The sequence below is a fragment of the Falco cherrug genome, chromosome 2 (assembly GCF_023634085.1).
Source record: "Falco cherrug isolate bFalChe1 chromosome 2, bFalChe1.pri, whole genome shotgun sequence".
Lineage (NCBI taxonomy): Eukaryota > Metazoa > Chordata > Aves > Falconiformes > Falconidae > Falco > Falco cherrug.
This window is the reverse complement of record NC_073698.1, coordinates 43,644,299-43,663,624: the sequence shown is the minus strand read 5'-3', so window position 1 is coordinate 43,663,624 and position 19,326 is coordinate 43,644,299. Positions and strand designations below refer to the sequence as shown.

The window sequence follows — 19,326 nt, the reverse complement described above, 5'->3', positions numbered from 1 at the left end:
CTGTATACCACCCATTGGTTAGCATGCAGCTTAGGTAAAACACGGTTCTCTTGTGGCCTGTTATTGCCATTGAAAATCTGTTTTGATAGATGGAGGAACTACACTTTTTCAAGTTTGACAAAGAAATGTAACATGTGACTAATACGTCAAATTAAAGAACAGAACAAACAAAGAGAATGCCTCTTGAAAACTTCTTGAACCACTGGCAGAAAAAAATTTCCTTAATTCTATGGACCGTAAGTGCACCACAGAATTAAATCCAATGATAGGTCTGCATCCATCCTGTGCTTCCAAAATTGAGCATGTGTTTTAACATGTCATAACTAGTGATTAAGAATTCATCTTTAAAGAAACTTAACAGTTCAATGTAAGAAATTGTGACAAATACAGCCATTTCCCCTCATTTCTTCTGAATTTTATACATACCAAAAGAAGTTCAGAGTTCTGCAGTCCACTTGGCATGTTTCAGAGCTAATATGTTCTTCCCTTCACTTTAGGAAATGGCCACCAAGTTCTTTGGGCTGCGTAGTGACAAATGTTGATTATAATCAATACTTTATACTTGCGGTCTTATTAGCTGTGTGACTTCCAAAGTGACTTCAAGTCAACATTAGTATCAAATCACTACAATGTTATTAATTCCTAAGGTAAAGTAATAACAATTCTCCTGTTCCATTTTTTCAAATGATTCATAGTGAAAATTTTAGTCTAGAAGTTATAGTGTTGAAGACTAGTAATGTCTAGAAAATACCTAAGAAATACATATACACTGTACAGGCTATGCATATTTTTATTTTAAAAAAAGAAGATGTTCTTCCCATTGGAGTGTTGATACTCTCATTGCTAGGTATTGAGATTGCATCTTGCAGTTGGTTGAAGTTAGATTACTTGTGGTTGGGATAAAAAAAGTGAGTTATCATTCGGATACTAATTAAATTTTTGTCAGTTCTATCTACTACTCACTTTGTGCTAGATGTGCGGTCCATCTTTCCAATCTGAATGTCACATAAGTTTAAAACCTGTATAAACTATAAGAAAGAAGCTCATAACCCAGAGGAATGAGAAATTATAAAACACACATCCCATCTCACTCATGTGAGAATGTTGACAAGGTAAAGTGATTTCCAGTCACAGATAGATTTGTGGAAATCCTGATCTGTTGATAGCCTGTTCATTTGAGGCTGCAGAAAAGATTAATTAAATTATCTGCTGCAGATTATAATCTAGTTCTCCCTACAAAATGGGGAATCTGTGAAACAACTGTTATCATGTTGTGTCTTTTGATTGATGCCACTAACTTGAGAGGGACATGGCAACATAAAATTTTATATTTTACAAAGTGTTGTTAGCAATGTATATATAATTTCTCATTCACACATGATATTATGAGGATTTCTCGGGTTTCTGCCAAAGACAATGTTGGGACCCCCTTATGCCTGCATATTTGGTGAGCTTTAAATATTTCTCCATAATGAGACAGAGAGTGGTCCCAATTAGCTGTGGGCTTCAACGTTTATGCTTTTTGGAAGCATGTATGGTCACATACGTAGATCTGAATTTACAAATGGCTGCAAGTTTTCATAATATAGACTGCAATTACGTTGGTGTGGTAGGAACTGTAGAAAAGTTACTGCATGTTTGTTTTCATATTATAACCAAATACAATAATTATGTATGCGTTATACATACTGTGTTTCCCCCTATAACATAGTTAAATCTTCAAAAGTTTACTTTTTGATTACCAGGCAATTCTAAGTACAGAACAAAAGTATTCAGAGGTGCTGCTTTGTGATGATATGCAGGCTCGAGAGGTTTCCCTTTTTTGGGGTGTTAAATTGGTGATGCCTTGAGTGCTGGGACAAGGCACAAGTGCACGTCGTCTGTAGTTGTGCCATAGTTTGTGTTGGAAAGAGATACGTGTGCTTTCAAATGTAAGAGGCCACCACAGTGTGATTTGTCTAGTGCCTTGGTCAGCACTCAGGGTGCTGCCCGTGGGATTTAGTGTCCTGTTACCTGGTGCAACAAGTAGAGCATGTAGGTGAGAGAGGGCTGTCTGTAACAATTGACTGCCTTTTCATCTGGAAACAGGATTACACAGTGTTCCCTGTAAGTCCTTATCAGAGCTACTTCGTACAGTATCACAGTTCTGCATCACAGTACAATATTCTGCTATCACTGTGCTGTAATAGTACATTTAGCCCCATGCCTTGCCTCTGGCGCAGTGTAATGCATAATGGATCTGACAAAACTTAAAAAAGAAAAGAAAAAAAAGAAAAAAAATAAAAGAGCCCCAAAGCCACAGTGCAGCTCTTGAAGTTGCAACACTTCAAGTGAATAGAGGGATGGAGGAGGAGAGAGGACTCTCCTGACCCTTACAGGTGAATTCTTTACATTTTGCAATGTGAAAATTCTCTTACCTAACTTTCTGTGTTAATACAATGGTACATATGCCATGGATTTCTGGGATTTTCTCCAGCATTATATTGACCTCTGTCATTAGAATGCTTGGTGGAACCTGTTTTGCTCACTGCAAATACAGAGAGGCTATCAGAAGAACATTATAGAACTTGCCAGTATATATTGTAATATAAAGATTTCTGTTTTCTTTTTTTTGGAGTGAGAAACATTATATACTTTAAAACTAAATATGACAAAACAGAGTCAAAATTGTTCTTGAAAGATATTTTAGTTTTTATTTATACATGTGGCATATTCTTACACTGTTCATGAATAATCCTATGAAAACTTTCTTTAAAATATCTTGAAATAATTGTTTTTATTCTAAAGCTCTACTGAAGATATACTAATTAGCAACTATGATAATAATTAATCTCAGTTAGTGAAGGCAGTTATTTGCAGCTGAAGCCCTGAGTTCCTTTCCTTCTCTTTTCATGGGAAGGAATAGTGCTGTTTTCATTTCATGGGGAAGGCAGGAGCCTGAAATAAGTCTATAGATGACTGTTCTTGTGCACTGAAAGTGAGAATCCAATCTTGCTTCTTTGGGAAAAAATGTTACTTTGGGACCAAAGCCATAAAGGCCTCAAGGGCTTTGATACCACATGGCGTAAATATTGCTGGGCTGTTTCTTCAGTGTGTGGACCCAGGCAGAGAACAGCCAGGCACACACGTCTGTGGCAGACGCATCCATCCCACCAGAAGACATTAAAAGCTAAAACTGCACTGCGGCTGTCCACAGGTCAAATATTATTTTATTCTGAACTTGTTCTGATGCCACAAATACTTATATACATAAATAAGTTAGATTTCACACACATGATTAGGCCTTTGGAGTACAGTGAGCCTATTGGAAAGAATTTGGTGATGGTGTTTGCAAGGCTGAGCTTGGAAGTTGTAGGGAGATGTACTTCCACAGAGCCATCAGGCTGCCTCAACAGTGTTTAGATATTAGTTTAATCAAAGAACTGTGTGCTGTTACCCCAGGATCTGTGTCAAGCTGTGGATTAGGTTTATAAAAAAAGCTACAAAAGCTCCTGCTGGTTGAAAGATTATGAGTGTTTAGCTACATTACTGCTGTTCCAGGCATGAACACGTTCTTTCAGTATTTTTGAATTGTAGCAATGTTACGATTAATTAATTGTGTCTGCCTAGTTATAGATTAGACTAAAACTAAAGGCTAAAATTTTAAATACTACTGATTTTATTAGTGTTTTTGACTGTATAGCTTAAACTGAAATACACTTCTCTAAACTGGACTCAAAGAATATGCCAGTAAAAGACATTGTAGTTAGGCAAATCTAAGAATGTTAAGAAAATTCACAGCACACTAATAGCTACCAGTGACTGTCGTTATGCTAAACCTCTTAATTTCTTGTAACAGCGAGAATAGTGTTGTGAGAACATGAGATAATACACACAAAAAGAAGAAAGACACTTCTGTTTGCAAAAAGTGCAGGGAAGTTGTTCCCATAATAAGTCATTCTATTAAACAAGAGCCATTATTGCACGCTAGCAATGCAAATGTAAAACAGAAAGTCTGTTAGGAACCAAGCATCATTGTTAGCATAACATACTGTTAGTATATATATGTTTTCCCTTCCCAGTTTTTTTTTTTTTTAATTGCATGCTATTCAGTTAAAGAGATTGTGGATCAAGGTTCAACACTTAAGGAAAAGTATTTTTTTTATATTGTTCAAAGCTGACCTCTGCTTTTAAAAAGGCTTGATCTGCATTTTTTCATCTGTTTAGAAGCAGACATTTTTGGTTAAGAAATTGAAGACAATCTCTTTGTCTTTTTCCTAAGCTGGGGAGGTTGAGATAAAAAAGAATGCCTGCTTTAAAAGTCACACATGGCTGTAATTTAAGATTTTTTTTTACCTCATTGTCCATAACAGTTGAAAGAAACCTTCAATGAAAGTTTATTAACTAGGCCAATGCCTGAGGCAATAAAGGTTCATTTATTACCAGTTTCTTGGCTGTTTTTCTTCTTCTATTTTTCCGTTAAACTCATAGCGTAAGATAATACTTCACAAAATTAAACCTTTGACCTTCTGTGGAGTTAAGTCGCCTTTGATTAGATAAAGTAACAATTTATGGTCCAGCATGAGGTTGCACATGAAATGAATAATGCAACAGACTGAATGAGAACTAAGAATCTATTGCTTTTGAAAAGATGACTGTTGTTGAAGAGAGAATGTTCTCTCTTAATTGTGTTGTAGTGATGCTGTATGCATTCCAGCAAGATTTTAAACTTTTGCTGAAAAGTACTATATAGCCAGAGTTCTGCAGTATCCATTGTTTAATTCTGTCACAATTGCACCAAGCCAATAATAAATTCACAGATTACAAAATCCTGTTAAGCTATAACACTTAGTAATTTGTTGAGGTATTTGAAATGCACTTCATGATTTCACTTTTACTCTTCAGTGAAAGGAATAAATCCATAATAAAGAATAACTTCATGGAATGTAAGTCCATCAGTTCCGTAAATGGCAAATATTAGTGGTAAAATGATATTTACACATTTTTTTGCAGCATCATTGAACCTTCCAGTAGTTTTCATTCAGAAAATAAAACTATTAAGTTTTATCTACATTTAACAAAACAAATCAAGAGGACACTACTTTCTAGATCAATGTTTTATTTCTGCAACTGTGTTATTAATTATGGAGACACATTGTAAGTAAAAAGGTTTTTAGACTGAAGATTGCTGCGGACATTTAGCTCTTTTGCTTGTTTATTTTAAATTCAATACCCAGATCTCAAAATTCATATTGCAATTTAGGAGTAGTTACAGGAAAAAGGTCTGATTAGTCTGATGAACAACAGATGGTTTGAGCTTCAAATACACTGGTTTTCTCCCAGTGCAAGACTGGCAATTTCATTTTAGTTGCACCAGTCTAAACCAGATCACATGGCTGAATTTTTCTAAGTATTCTTTCTTTAACAACATTTAACATTTATGTATGTATGTATGTTACATGACTCCTTTAATAAGAGCCCTTTTAAAGATGTTAAAAAATGATCTGAATGAGCAGTGTATTCCGAACCATGCAAGCTGAGCAGGAAAGTATGGCTGGAAGGGACAGACAAGAATTTCCCGATATCACAAAATAACAGGTCATGAAATTTTTAGGGTATACCAATATTGTTGTATTGGATCAATCCAGGCAGCTTAACAGAAATATGACTTCTGAATAACTGTGAGATTCCAGGCCTACATTATACATAATGAATGCTACTAATGAAACAGTATATGTTAGCGGAACATTACAGTGTAGGCTGAAGTTCCCCTTTCTGCAATCCCGTGTATGTAATCAGACCTCTGTCCTCCTGCAGATTGCTTTCCCCTTGTTGTTTTATGAATCATACTATATAAAACACCTGTTGGATTACAGGCTAAGGTTAGGATCTTATTTCATTTGAAGTAACTGGGCAGCCGCATAGTAAGCTACCAAAAATTTGGACCCATTGAAACCAGTGCAGTAATCTACAGTGATTGGGGTCAGGTCCTAGGAGGTAACCCTGCCTTTCTTTCTCAGGCAGAGTTTTTTAGATTTTAGTGAGAATTTTGCTCAAGTAAGAACCTCAACGTGAAATATTTGAATTAAGTCAAGAAAATACATGAATTATTTTCAAGTCAGTATCATTGAAATAGACTATAAGAAAAAGGTTTAAGCATTACTTTGAAATAATGAAAGGAGTTCTTTCAGAATTTAGATGAGTTTTGGACCTCCTCCCATGCAATAAATTAAGTATTTCTGCAGAATGAGCTTTCTAGTAAATAAATGAAATTTAAGTGTGACACACTGCTGACAATTGCGTTTCGGTGTTCTACCTGTTCTGTCATGGCAGAAGTAAGGTCTCTTGAAAATGTTCTCAAAGTCCTAAAGAAAGAGGTTGTGAAAATACGTATATATATTAGTGGTTTTTTTATGTACCCATAAATAGGTATAGATATGGTTTAAATAAAAGAAGGTAACAGTTATAGTAAGGATGTTATTAATTATTTATTGGAATAACTATTAGGCATGGTAATGTGAAGAAAGTTCAAAGTGAATTAAGGTCAATTAATTAAATAATTTTATAAGTTGTCCCAGGACCAAGTTTAGGCATTCAACTTAATAATGTGTATTTTGAGACATATTTGAGGCTGAAAAAGTTACAGTTAGGTCCTTTTCTTTTTTCCTTCGTAAATAGGGTGTGTTGTAAGCTGCTTGTACCATCAAAACTGAAATTTTTAAGAGCTCTGTCTCAAGGCAGGGAATAGGATTTGCTGGAAGGCAGAAACCCTGGATGTGATTTAGTGCCCACCAGTAATTTGTACACATTTTGAAAATCTGTCATGACATATGACAGCTCTCTTGGGCGTTTTGCTATTATAACAGAATTGTTTTCTGAAGATGCTATGTTTTTTGTCATTGTTTTCCATTTTATTCACTCATTTTTCAGCATTGGAGACCACACATACTGGGCATACTTCTGGTCTCATTCTCACCCACAGAATTCTGACTTCAGTAGAGTTGTATGGGTGTAAATTAGACTAGAACTTGGCAGGGGAAAGCTTATGATTATATTTGGCAGAGGCACCAGGCTGCAACTTTATTAACATAATTAACAGCTACAAACACACCCAACAGGCCAAAGTAATCTAGTGACAGAAAAGAGAAGGTCTTTGTAGGAAACAACCATTCGCGCTTTCTTTTGGTGTTCTGCTTCTTGTTCCTGAGTTCCTACTAAGGCTTGGAGAGCTTTCAATTGAGCTGTAATTCAAATTCATACAGCTCCTACAAGACACCTTGAACAGACTTTTGCTGATGAGACTATAGGAACTGTCAGCAATACGGAGATTACTTCAGAAGCATGATGGCTGAATTGAACTTTACTTTCTGATGTTTTGCTTTTGAATTAAATTGTTGGACAAGATTAATTGCACACAGTAAGAGATTTAAATGAATAGCTTTATAAAGCGTTAAAGTTCTAACTATGTCACATGGGAAAAAACCTGTAAGGTTTAAATGAATAAATGTATTTAATGCATAAAATGTCTAGGCTAATTTTTTAATTCCTTTACTAACATCTTTTATTGAAAAAACATACTTTATTCATCCATCTTAGTTATACTGCTGTGGTTGTGGTAATTTAATATTCCTGCTCTTCGCTAATCTTCTGGTTCAACAGAAGTAAACAATAGGTTTCATAAATTAAAAATACGCTCTTCAGAACATGCTTCTAAAGATAAAAAACAAGGCTGTAAACATTTATGACTGAAACAAACTAGATTGTTCAAATACTGCCATGATGTATCATGTATATCAATATGGCACTGATATCAGTTAGAATGCAAACAAGGTTTTAAATGATGTGCCCCTTCATTTCAGCTGGAGAATCCGCTTTACACCATCTGCCTATCAGATGGTTAGGAACCAGGACTGCGTATTAATGCCACATGTTCGATTTTCTTTCCTCTTGTAATGGTTAGATTCATATTGCTAATAGCTGTGCATGAGCACTGTCGATGAAATTTGTGTGACGATGGAGTGATGAGATATTTATAAAGCTGCCTGTCTCACTGCATAATCAGCAGGAAGAATGCCAGACATAAACAACTTATCAATTTCAGAATATTAATGACAGCTACCATTGACTTTAATCCATTGAATATTTTGGCCTGGATACTTTTTAGCTGTTCAAGTAAATATTTGTAAAGAATAAAAAATATCTAACTGACCGGTATGATCCTTATTTCTTTCATTTCAGTTGCCTTTAAAGGTGACTTCTGGTTATCTCATAGGTGAAGATAAAATTTCTGTAGTGAAGAGAAGTGTAGTTTGGAAATTTCTTAGCTACTTATACGAGTGAAGTGTTACTAGGTAAGATTTAGGTCAAAAGGCTTTTTTGAACAACAAATTTTAAAAACATCCCAAGTCTTTACCCAAGTATATACCCATACCTAAACTTCAAAGTTTAGTTTTTTAAAATACACATCATAGATACAGAAGCTTATTGACCTCTTGTGTTTGGCTCTCTTTGCTACTGAGATTAGTGAGGTAAGTCGAGCCTTGTGCTGGAGAGAGTTTTGTCTGTAGTATACCACAGTATGCCACAGCGCACCAGGGATTATAATGCAAGGGGCTGTAGTAACTGGCTCAGGACCTTCCTTGCCACTTGCAAGACTATATTGTGACAGTCAAGTGATAGGAAAACGTAACAGTAAAGCAGAAACTGTGCTGTAGACTGGAATTGCTGTGAAGAATGGCATTAAGCTATAGTTCTGAGGATTATTCCTTACATTTACCCTCCTCTTATACCAGTGCTTATACGAGACATGCATTTCAATTCATATAGTTTAAATTAATTGCTGTATAGCAAAGTAATCATTTCAATCACGTGGTTTATGAGAGAAGGAATGAAATTAGTCGTTCAATTTTTGCTTTTTTAAATTATCATTTATTATCACAAGCATTATCTTGTGAAAATTTTACTACAGAACTAAGCAATCCGTATTTTACTTTCCCAGTCCCTATGCAAAGATTATGGCTTCCTTTAGAGAGCAGCATTATGTCCTGCTTTGGTGAGAAGCACTGAAGCATACTTTTTTTAAAAAAAAAATTGTAGCAAAAGCGAGTTCATATTTTAGCAGTTCTGCAGTGGGGTCATTACTTGAGTGAGATGTAGTATTTACAGGTGGGCTCACAATCCTACCTCCCGTCTCTGTTCAACATGGAAATTACTCTAATACTTAGAAGTGCTTAAAAACTGCTGGTCTAGGAGTGCAGTCACAACCAAAAGTTTGAGCCTTTTGTTGTATTCATGGTTATATTGTATCTGAATATTCCTCTGAAGGATTGTTCTGTAAAGATGCTAGTTTTAGCTTGTCAGTGATGTATATAAAAAAGGAAGTATAGGTTATTGTATTGTTTAATGAACACAGGATGCAAACCAAGGTTCAGAGGTGCACCATCCCTTTTTCTGTGGCCTAATTTAGGGACTGTAACAAATTTGTATAATGTGTAACTTCATATCCTTCCCCTAAGGTAAAAATATCATTGGAAGCAATCCATGTTATTGTCAATACCTTCTGAACATCAGAACATGCACAATTTTTAATAGCAGAAGAAGCTAAAATGTAATTAAACCCTCATATTTATCCACCTTCCAATTTGATTTTTGGCTTCTGGTACATCTTCTTCTACCTGAAATAGCTGTTTTTTAAATAATATTGATCTGCTATGCAGAATGTAATTATCACATACTTGGTAATTCTCATTGCACTTGGAGGTGTTAGAAGTCAGCCTGTGAGGAGGGCTGGGAGGCTGGCACTGTTTGCTAATCTTCACGTGGTCATGCAAAGAAGGGAGAGCAACCTTGAGTCAAGCCACAATATATTCAAAGGCACCTCTTATGCTACCACATTGCTTTCCAGCTGTCCATTGACCTTTGGCCTTCTCCCTGCTGGATTATGCCTTCTGTCCGTCCCCATTGCTAGCTGAAAGCATGGCAAGAGTGACCACAAGAGGCCCTTGGAAGCAATGATGGTAGCAATATTTACCTCAGCAGCCTGGGATTATTTGCTTATTTGGTCTTCCCTGCTAAATTGCACTCCTCCTATGCTGGGCAGCATCCTTGGCCCACTGGAATAGTAAATTGTGGAATTAATTCCTCCTGAGATCCATAAGACACTTCACACCTCTCAGAGTAGCTAAAAATCAGACAAGCAAGCACCTTTAAACTAATTACACTGAGTTTTTTTCAAGCCTTCTCCAGAGTCAGGGCAAGAATCCTGATTCAGAATGACGGAGGGTCTCTCCTCTTGTGGCATCACCGGCTGAGGGATGAGATTCTGTAATTGCATAAAACTTACCTAGTTTAATGTCTTCTCTTTCATGTCTTATGTTTAGTTCTCTGATTTCCATCCCTGCCCCCTGGATCAATGGCGTGGGGCAGGCAGCTCTTGTGACGTTTTCACAGTGACTTCTCTCTGCTGCCAGCCAGGCTGGGACCTAGGGGTCTTGGGTGGGTAATGGCACGGTGTGGGGACTGGTTAAAGGCTGTATCTAATTTTGAGTTTTGAAGGCATTACTGGACGGCTTCTCTAATTGCCTCTGACAAGAAGAAATATTCTCATTTTTGTAGAACATTCTTGTGAATGGCTGGATGGCAGAAGTTTGGTTTGGTAGGAAAAATGCTTGGATGGCCTGAAGATGGCTTTGGGATTGGTTTTAAATGGGTTTAATAATTCCTCTTCACACTGATAAATATCTTAACGTCTGGAAATTTAGGGAAAGTAAAAAAAAGTATTTTACCAATGTTCTGCATTACTAACCTTTCTTCTAAAAATGCTTCCTAAAATGACCGCATCTCGCTGTTATGTGTGAAATGAGAAATAAATATCTGAGTTCTTTCATCTGTTACTCTAGAAAATATAGACCTGTTTTTTCCTGTTTTCTTTAGCATGTCAAACATTTGAGATCTAAAGGGTTGGGTTTTTTTTCCAAGTATAGCTATGTGCATGTTGACCTAATCATAACCAAACACTTAAGACACCATTTTGAAGCTAAGTTGGATTTCTGAAAGCATTTATTTGTAGTTGTAGTTAGTTATGATTGTATTATGATTGCAGTTACTGGATAATAAGTTAAGATTTAGGTGGATATATAAAAATAACTAACTAAACACGATGTGAAGCATTTTACTTGAAAAATTTTATAGCTTTCAAATCTATCAAGAGGAATAATATTCTGCAGTGTTCTCCATTCATTACGTAGCAAGCATGAAGGAAGAATAACAGTCTTAGTCTGTACAATAATGAAGAATCATAGAATATTGTATATTAAATTTTGTTCATACTTCTTTGCAGGCCTGACAGCAGCAGCTGCAGCAGCAGCAGCTGCCACCAACGCCGCCATAGCAGAAGCAATGAAAGTGAAAAAAATTAAATTGGAAGCTATGTCCAACTATCATGCAAATAATAACCAGCATGGAGCAGACTCTGAAAATGGAGATCTGAATTCAAGCGTCGGTAAGTCTCAGACACAGCATTATTATGAGTCCATAATGCTCTGATATTTTATTAAAATGGTGATCATTCTGGACTTGATTCTGAAGTCCTTGATTTGGTGTAGAAAGTTGCATATTTGTTTTCCTTTCCATACTTTTTTAGTTTTGTTTTGTATCTGACCTTTACATCAGCATTCAGTGTTGCTGTTACTATTACAAAAACATTATTTCCTTTGCAGGTTACTTTTGCAGACTCCAGTTAATATTTTCCATGAAAGAAAGTGGTTTGATTGCTTAGAGTTCATTTGTCAAAGTACAGGTGGGGTGACAGATGATGGTGTCAAAGTGAAATTTAACAGTGTCTCCTGCTCGGTGTGCTGGGTATTGACTTTAGGTAATTCAGAACACAAGCTTGAAAGCAAAATATTTCATACTTTCATGTGCTCTGTGACAAAAGGAAAACATACATACACAATAAATTATTGCCATGCTCTGCAGTTCCTATCATATTTTATTTTAATAAACACATTCTTAAAATGTAGTTAACAGGTTTTTCCATTTCTTAAGCAGCCATCAGCAACTCTTGTTCTTTCTGAAAAAAAGATTTTTTTTCAGTGTACTTTATTCATTTGTTTGGACAATTTGTTTTGCTAAAGCATACTTCAAAGCTAGAATAACTTTTTGTTGTTGTTGATTAAATCTTTAATCATCTGTGTGTGTCTACTGTAAAATGTTTTGTTATGCCATTTCATTGTATTGGCTCCTTTTATCATGTTGAGACAGTATTAACTCAGCAACAGAAATTCAATGACAAGGAGGTACGTTCAGAAGACTGCAAGCAAGATTGGTGTATATTGGAAGAAAATGGCTTAAGATAGGGATTTTTTTGTTTGTTTTTATTTTGGGTCTTTTGTTTAGCTTTGCTTATTTTTTCAGTTTTTCATCTCCTAAGTACATTTGAAATGAGCCTTAGAGAGTTATGTACTCTCCTTAACATAAATAAATATGTGTTTGTGAACAGCAATTCTGTACAGTTCAGTAGGCATTGGTAGGCTATTGTTTAGAAATAATGCAAATTGCAGTTCAAAGACTGGTTCGCTTAGGCACACACTATTTTAAATCACAACAGTATGTATGCATTACTGCATAAGGAGATGGCCAGATGTTTTATTTTCCTTTTAAAGAAAGCCTAAAATAATGCCTCTGTGATGGTGAAGAAAATAGTCTTTAATGAGTGTGTTAGTACTCAGATACCAACACATGCAGTTAGTAGAATATTAGTGGAAGGATTGTCCTCTTGGAGAGAAGGCACGAGGGAGTAGAGAGCAGGTGTCTGAAATCTGAGAGGAGGACATAGGTACAAATGAAGTGGAAGGACCAGGTGGCCCCTAACGTACTGGAAGAAAAGTGAAGTAATGAGAAAGAGTGAAAAGTGTGAATGCAAACTGAGAGGATAAAGAGTCTGTACGAGAACTAGAAGCTACTTTAGATTTGAATTTCATACTTAGAAGAAATGTGCAATAAAATGCTCAAATATTGGATTATAGAACTTTTCTGCTTGGTGGTTCTAGTGACAGACCACTTGTATATCCATGGAAATGGAAAAGTTAACAGGTAACATCTAAACCATGTGAAGTATTTGTAGGAGTTGAGGGTGTATCTGAATTTCCTCTGAATAAAAAAGATCTATTTTGAAATCATTGTTTGAGGTGTAATTTAGATAACTAATCTGCTTTTACAGAGCTTAATCATTTTCCCTGTTTAAGAAAATACATTCTAGCTATTTTAGTAGGGCAAAGTAAGCGAAGCAAGATTATTTATTGTCATTGTCAAAATTTCCTCTCAGCCCCTTAACTTACTTGTTAACTTCAGTTAATTTCTCGATTTAACTGAAGAATTGAGTTCGTTTTGTTCAGAAAAAAATGGCTCTTCTGAGTAGAGTGAATAGCATTCCAGTTGTGTCCATTCCATGAGGAATGGTTCTGGAAGTACAGTGTGCTTGTCTGTTTATCCAGTCTTGAGCTATATTCTTCCTATGGAGATCTTCTCAAAAATAGTTTGCATTTACTTGTTTCTTCTATAGTGAGCCCTATCTAGGGTCCAGTGTTGGTTCTGCCCATGAAATCAGAAAAGTGATTCCTACTGCTCCTAATGCCAGGGTATTAATAGGTTCATTGAGAGTTAAGTATCTATTTATTAGTTCTCTTAACAAGAACTCGCATTTCAAAGGTGTTGCTTTGTAGTAGGTGTGTGCTTTTTTCGCCCCCCCCTTTGCATTTTTTCAGATGTTTATGTCTTTTCAAATAAATGTTATCAAGTCCATATACCTTTAATGTTTTAAATTATGTCTTGTTAGGCTTAAATTCGGAATATTAAGTTATTGAATGTTGTCAGGAGGAAGAAATAAACCAAAAGAAAATAACCTGATTTTGTCTTGTATTTTAAATTGTTATGTGCCTGACCAAACTGAAAAGGAACAAACAAACTAACCAGGCTGAAAGCTGAACTGAAACATCTGGGCCCATATGTAACAGACATTATGGTATATTAGTGTATATGAATTGATTATACTGTGTTCTTAGGGTGTTCCAATGCCTATGTAAAAGAAGAGAAATGAAATGTAGGCTCAAGTAGAGTTGAATTGTCAGGCTTACTTTTGAATTGTCTTGCTTTTTGGTTTTAATCAGATGCTTAATGTGAATTATAGAAGTCATTTTTGTAGATGAACATTGTATAATTATACAGAGCACTACACAAATTTATTAACTTGGTCCTTTGAAGCAATAGCCAAAAGGTTAGTGAGTGAAGGGAGTTAAAGGAAGCCAGTGATACTAATAAGTAATTATTTTATATCCCTCAGTTTTGCTGGTAACCTTGAGCTTGCATCCTCCCACCAGAATTATCATTTTAGAAGGGGGGAAAAAAAGGGAAAAAAAATTACAGAGGAATCACAGTGAGGTATTAGCACACTGAGTAAAATATATGGCTGCAACGCCTTTCTCCCCCATCCACAATCAATTGGATTCTTTTACTTTAATATTTACTTGCTAAGATGAGATGCTAGTCTGCATGGTGATAAACAGTCTGCTACTGGCATCTGAAGGTGACCTGTCAGTTCATATGGACAAATCTCCTGCTTACTGAAATGTACAAAATAAATCATTAAAGCAGGCAGGTGCTCATTCCCAGATTTAAATCACCATAGATTTATGATTTGAATTAATGCTTCATTTGGTCATAGAAATAGATGCTGAGACAAATGATATGCAGTGGTTGGGGCTTCCATACTGTAGCCATCCTAATATTGATTACTGAGATGTCTTTGCAATCTCTTGTTTATATCAAGTACTGTCTTGTGACAGCTTGGCTGATATGAGCTACATTGCAGATAAGAAGGAAAAATGTCCTGGGTTCTTTTTAGTGGCAATTCTACATACAACATGCAGGATAGATAAATTATTGGTTTTTTTGTTTAAAAAATGAGTTCCGTATGGCAGCAAACAAAACAGAGATTATGCTGTGTATTTTTTTTATTTATTTTTAGATTTAAATGCAGAATTAAGAGAGTGACAAGGTCAAACTTTAAATTTCATGAAAGAGGTTCTACTCTGTGTCATATTAACGTCTTAGGATGATATTAAGAGCAGTTGCATATTTACCATCTTATGCTCTGAAGCCATGGATAGGTAGAGCAGCTCAATTATTTCCTTGCTGCTTAAGTATTTACCGCCCTGCTATCATACTTCATTAACTTGCAGCAGGAAAAGAGAGAAGTCTTTGAAAATAAATATGTTTAAAGCTATTTCTGTGAGCTAGGCTTTGCTATCTATAACTTGGTAGGAAGTGAAGAACAGTCCGTATACTTTTGCTTCCCGAACATTTTATATAATGAAAACACTACGCATACACATTAGGGAATACTCAAAGGATTTGTAAAGACCTTTGCCACTTGCTACAATCTGACTCATAAAACTTGTAAACAACTATCAACAATAGTAAATTACTTGCTTAGTAGGAAATGAGTTCATATCTATTCAAAATGTGATCTCAAAACAGATGTCCCAAGAAAATGTCATTGTTTAAACTAAATTCATACAAAAAAAATAATGCTATTATATCTTTAAGGAAGTGAAGCAATCATGAAGACTTTGGTGTTCTCAGTTTCTAAACACAGTTAGGAAATACAAGGCAACATTTTACACTTGGCGAGCATGTTAATCCATAAACAACCACAAAATGTGTTGAAAATTAAGAGGTTTTCTTGGCATGTTAGGTTTCCTATTCATCTGCATTACCTTGCAGTATTTAAAATTATGAGACAAATGCAAGGTTTCCTGTGATCTGTTGTTCAAAAGTAAGGATTGCTTGCATACTATTATTCTTTTTTTTTCATCCAGAATCAGAGATAAAATGATTAAGGTGAAATTATTTTTCTCCAGTGACCTTGCCCAATAATAGAACAGTACAAAATGCAGTCATTTCCTTTTTCTAAACACACATGTCTATTTTGAAGGAAAGGATTACTTTTATGGTTTCAGGAAAAAGTCTTGGAGACCTTGAAAAAGCAAATAAAAGGAAACAGAGAATGCAGGCCACTGAGCACAGCTCTGCAGTTGCACATCTGATTCTCTGCCTTGGCAATGTTAATGAACCTCAAATCCTCCCTATAATTAGATGAGGGAATTGCTTATATTTTCAAACAGATGATGCTGCTATAATGAAACGATTGACAGGGAACTTAAGAGTGTCTACAGTAGTCATTTGGTTTCTGGGTTTGGGTTTTTTTTTCTTTTTTCTTTTTTTTTTTTTAAAGTGTAAAAGAAGATTGGCTGTAGATACAGGTCCTGGGAGAGGTAGTAATTTACACAGAATGCTATGACAGGTGTCTTTGTATAGCACAGAAATGAAATGGAAGAGAGAGGAATGATGGGCAGGTACAGCAATTTTTTGGGAGGGGGTGTCCTGTGCTTATTCTGCTTGGGTTCTTTAAAAGGGGCCGAGACTCAAGAGATGGATCCGGATTGAGTGCACAGCTGTAACTGCTGATGAGCTAATTGCTCCTTATCTCTCAGCCCCATTCATCTTCATTTTTTACCAATTACTGAGAATTATCTGTGTTCTCAGTTGGATATGAGAGTTAATCCTTTTTGGTTAAGCTGGCAGTACTGTGAGCAGATTCCAAATCATAGGGTGAAAAAGCCAGAGCAAGCTTGTACTCAAATGCTCTCCAGTTCAATGACAGTATCACTAGTTCATAAGAATTTTTCTGTTGTTTAACAGATTAAACACTATTTTTTTCTCCTTTAGTATTTTTATCAATATTTTTCTCTTAGCATAAAGTGAATTTTTATATTCCTAGGTGGATGGATGTTCTCCCTTTCTTGCAAAAATGAAAATAAGATAAACATTAACTTCAGACCAGAAGGATTATTTGCAGTGTGTTGGTGTTTATAGTATGATACTTAACACTTTTAACGACAAGGCTGTGTATGCAACACTGACATCATGGCATCTTAGACAAATGCTTGTCAGTGACATATATCTACTTTTGTAAACTTCTTTGAGATCTGTGGATGAAAAGCATTGTCTGGGTGCTAGCAAAGGCATAATCATACAGCCTTAAGGACAAACGTGCTATGTTGAGGACATCGTATTTCAAGCTAAAGCAATGTTTTTTTAAAATTGTGCTTTGGGAATGCATAGAAAACCAGAAAAGATAATTTTGTTATAATCAGGTCACTAAATTTTGTTTTGGAATTGTACTTGTATTTATGATGGCATGGGAAAAAAAATATCTTGGATTTTCATAGCTAAAATGTAGTGTTAGTCTGTCAACCAAGAATATAATTTCTCCAGATCTGCTTCCCTAGCCTTTAATTGTGATTGTTAAATTTGCTAAACAAGGCAAGGAATTGGAGGCTATGATCTGAACATTAGTTAGTAAATTAAGGGAATTATTAGCAAAGATTCAGCATCTCATCTTGGACAGTCGGTTGTGTTATAATGATGAGTCCCTCTTCTAGATTAAATCCTCACTGTGGGATTCGCTGGAACAAATGTAGACATTTGCATCGAAGTTAGTCACCTTGGACTCAACAGGCAGAAATAGGCAATTGTAGGGGTGATCCATCCCATCCTGAAGTAGGTGGCAAAACTAGGCCAGATAAATTGCAGCTTACAAGTGCTCAGTTGTACTACTACTGAGTTGTAGTTACATAAATAAAGTTAAATGAATGAATCTCACCCTCAATATGTGCAATTAATGTTTGCTGGAATAAGATTTGAAGGAGTTAACAGGTTTTTCCAAGACACAGTAATGGCAAAATGGTGCTTGAGACACAGTGAAATGGGAAAGAAAAAAATATAAAATCTACTTTTCAAAACCAGCAGGTGAGAAGTCTAGGTACTAACCCAGAAAATTATTTAGATATGAATGTACTCATTTTCTGATTGTATTAGTTATATCACTTCTGAAAAAGCTGATTTTACCTACATAAGACATACTGAGACAACAGGCTTCTATAACTGCAGAAGCAAAAGCTTCCTGTGTGATTTTTGTGCTCTGGGCCTGCTATGAAGCTGTATCAAGTTCATTAAAAAATCTAAATGATTAAGTCTATCTTGTCAGCAAGTTAAAAAAAAAAAAAAGGCTATTTTCCTGTTCCGTGCAAGATAATCCTAATTGGATAAACAGTTGGATAATTCAATCTTCGATACATTTTTTTTTTATTTTCAAAATGCACACTTTATTCTTATGGCCATTTTCCTTGTATGAAAATAATGAAATTGTTAAGCTTTTATGCAGTTTTGTTTCATTGCTATTTGTTATGGGCAGTAAATAAACATGATACTGTGGATGTTCTATATTAAGAAATGCTTTATACACACCTTATTTTGCTAAGTATTTGTGATGGTCTATAGGATCATCTTTCAGAAATATTACTTAGAAGTTACATTTTTAAAAGAAAACACTAAACGATGATAATAGTTCAATTTTAGAAAATAATGTCTGTGGCAGAATACATCGCAAATGAACATCTCTCTCACATGTGAATTGAATTATTGTCATGAAAGTATGTATCTTTCCTGTGTTATAGACATGTAAATATGCTATATTCTACATCAGAACTATTTTCTATATAGTCATATAGACATTGAAGAAGTATAGAATTACTGTTCTCATTCATATATAGCACAAAGGACAAAAAAAATATCTATTTTGGAAAAGAATTAGGAAAGTGCATCCTTTCCTTACTGTGGTGTGTCTGTTCCAGAATGATGTGAACTAGGCAACATCTCATTTTGTGCTGAAAGGTAACTTGATAAAGATAAATCCTGGAGGATTTTGTTTAATCAGGATATCGTGGGGGCAGGGGGGAAGTCTTTCTGGAGACTGAGGCACTTGTATGATGTCTGCCTGCATCTGTATTTCAAGAGAGAACTTCTGGAACTTCTCCAGGTAATGGGGAAAGGCAAACATAGGGCCTAAGTCAGGTATCTACTGTAAGAAATTTTCTAAAAGTGACTCTGTGCATGTAGAAATTTGCATGCTGTGACAGTTCTTAAAAACACCATTTTATAGGCCTTTTCCCATCAACAATGTCAGCGAGACCTTTGTGTAGATACATTGCCCTTGCCTCAAAGTTTGCATTTAAGTCTTAGAACTTCAACTTTTTATGATCAGGAAACCCATTAGCACATCTGTGTGATGAAGGAGATAAATGAAAGCTCTATTGCCGCAAAAAATCAGAAGGTGAAATAACTTCATCTTTTATATGAAAAGAAGTAATGTGTGCAGAAGAAGGAGGGGACAGGCCAGCAAGGGAAGAATACAGTCCTGTGGAGAGGGAGGCAGTTTATACTAGAGGT

The 19,326-nt window shown here is 35.5% G+C and overlaps 1 protein-coding gene across 6 annotated transcripts in view; it reads left to right on the top strand.

The window, feature by feature from the left end:
- DACH1 (dachshund family transcription factor 1) overlaps positions 1-19,326 on the top strand; it is a 369,849-nt gene that overhangs the window by 180,164 nt on the left and 170,359 nt on the right. For all 6 annotated transcript variants that reach the window (XM_055702639.1, XM_055702638.1, XM_055702636.1 and 3 more), the window contains exon 3: positions 11,318-11,479. In XM_055702639.1, the coding sequence (XP_055558614.1) occupies positions 11,318-11,479 (162 nt within the window). The remainder of the gene's footprint in view (positions 1-11,317; positions 11,480-19,326) is intronic.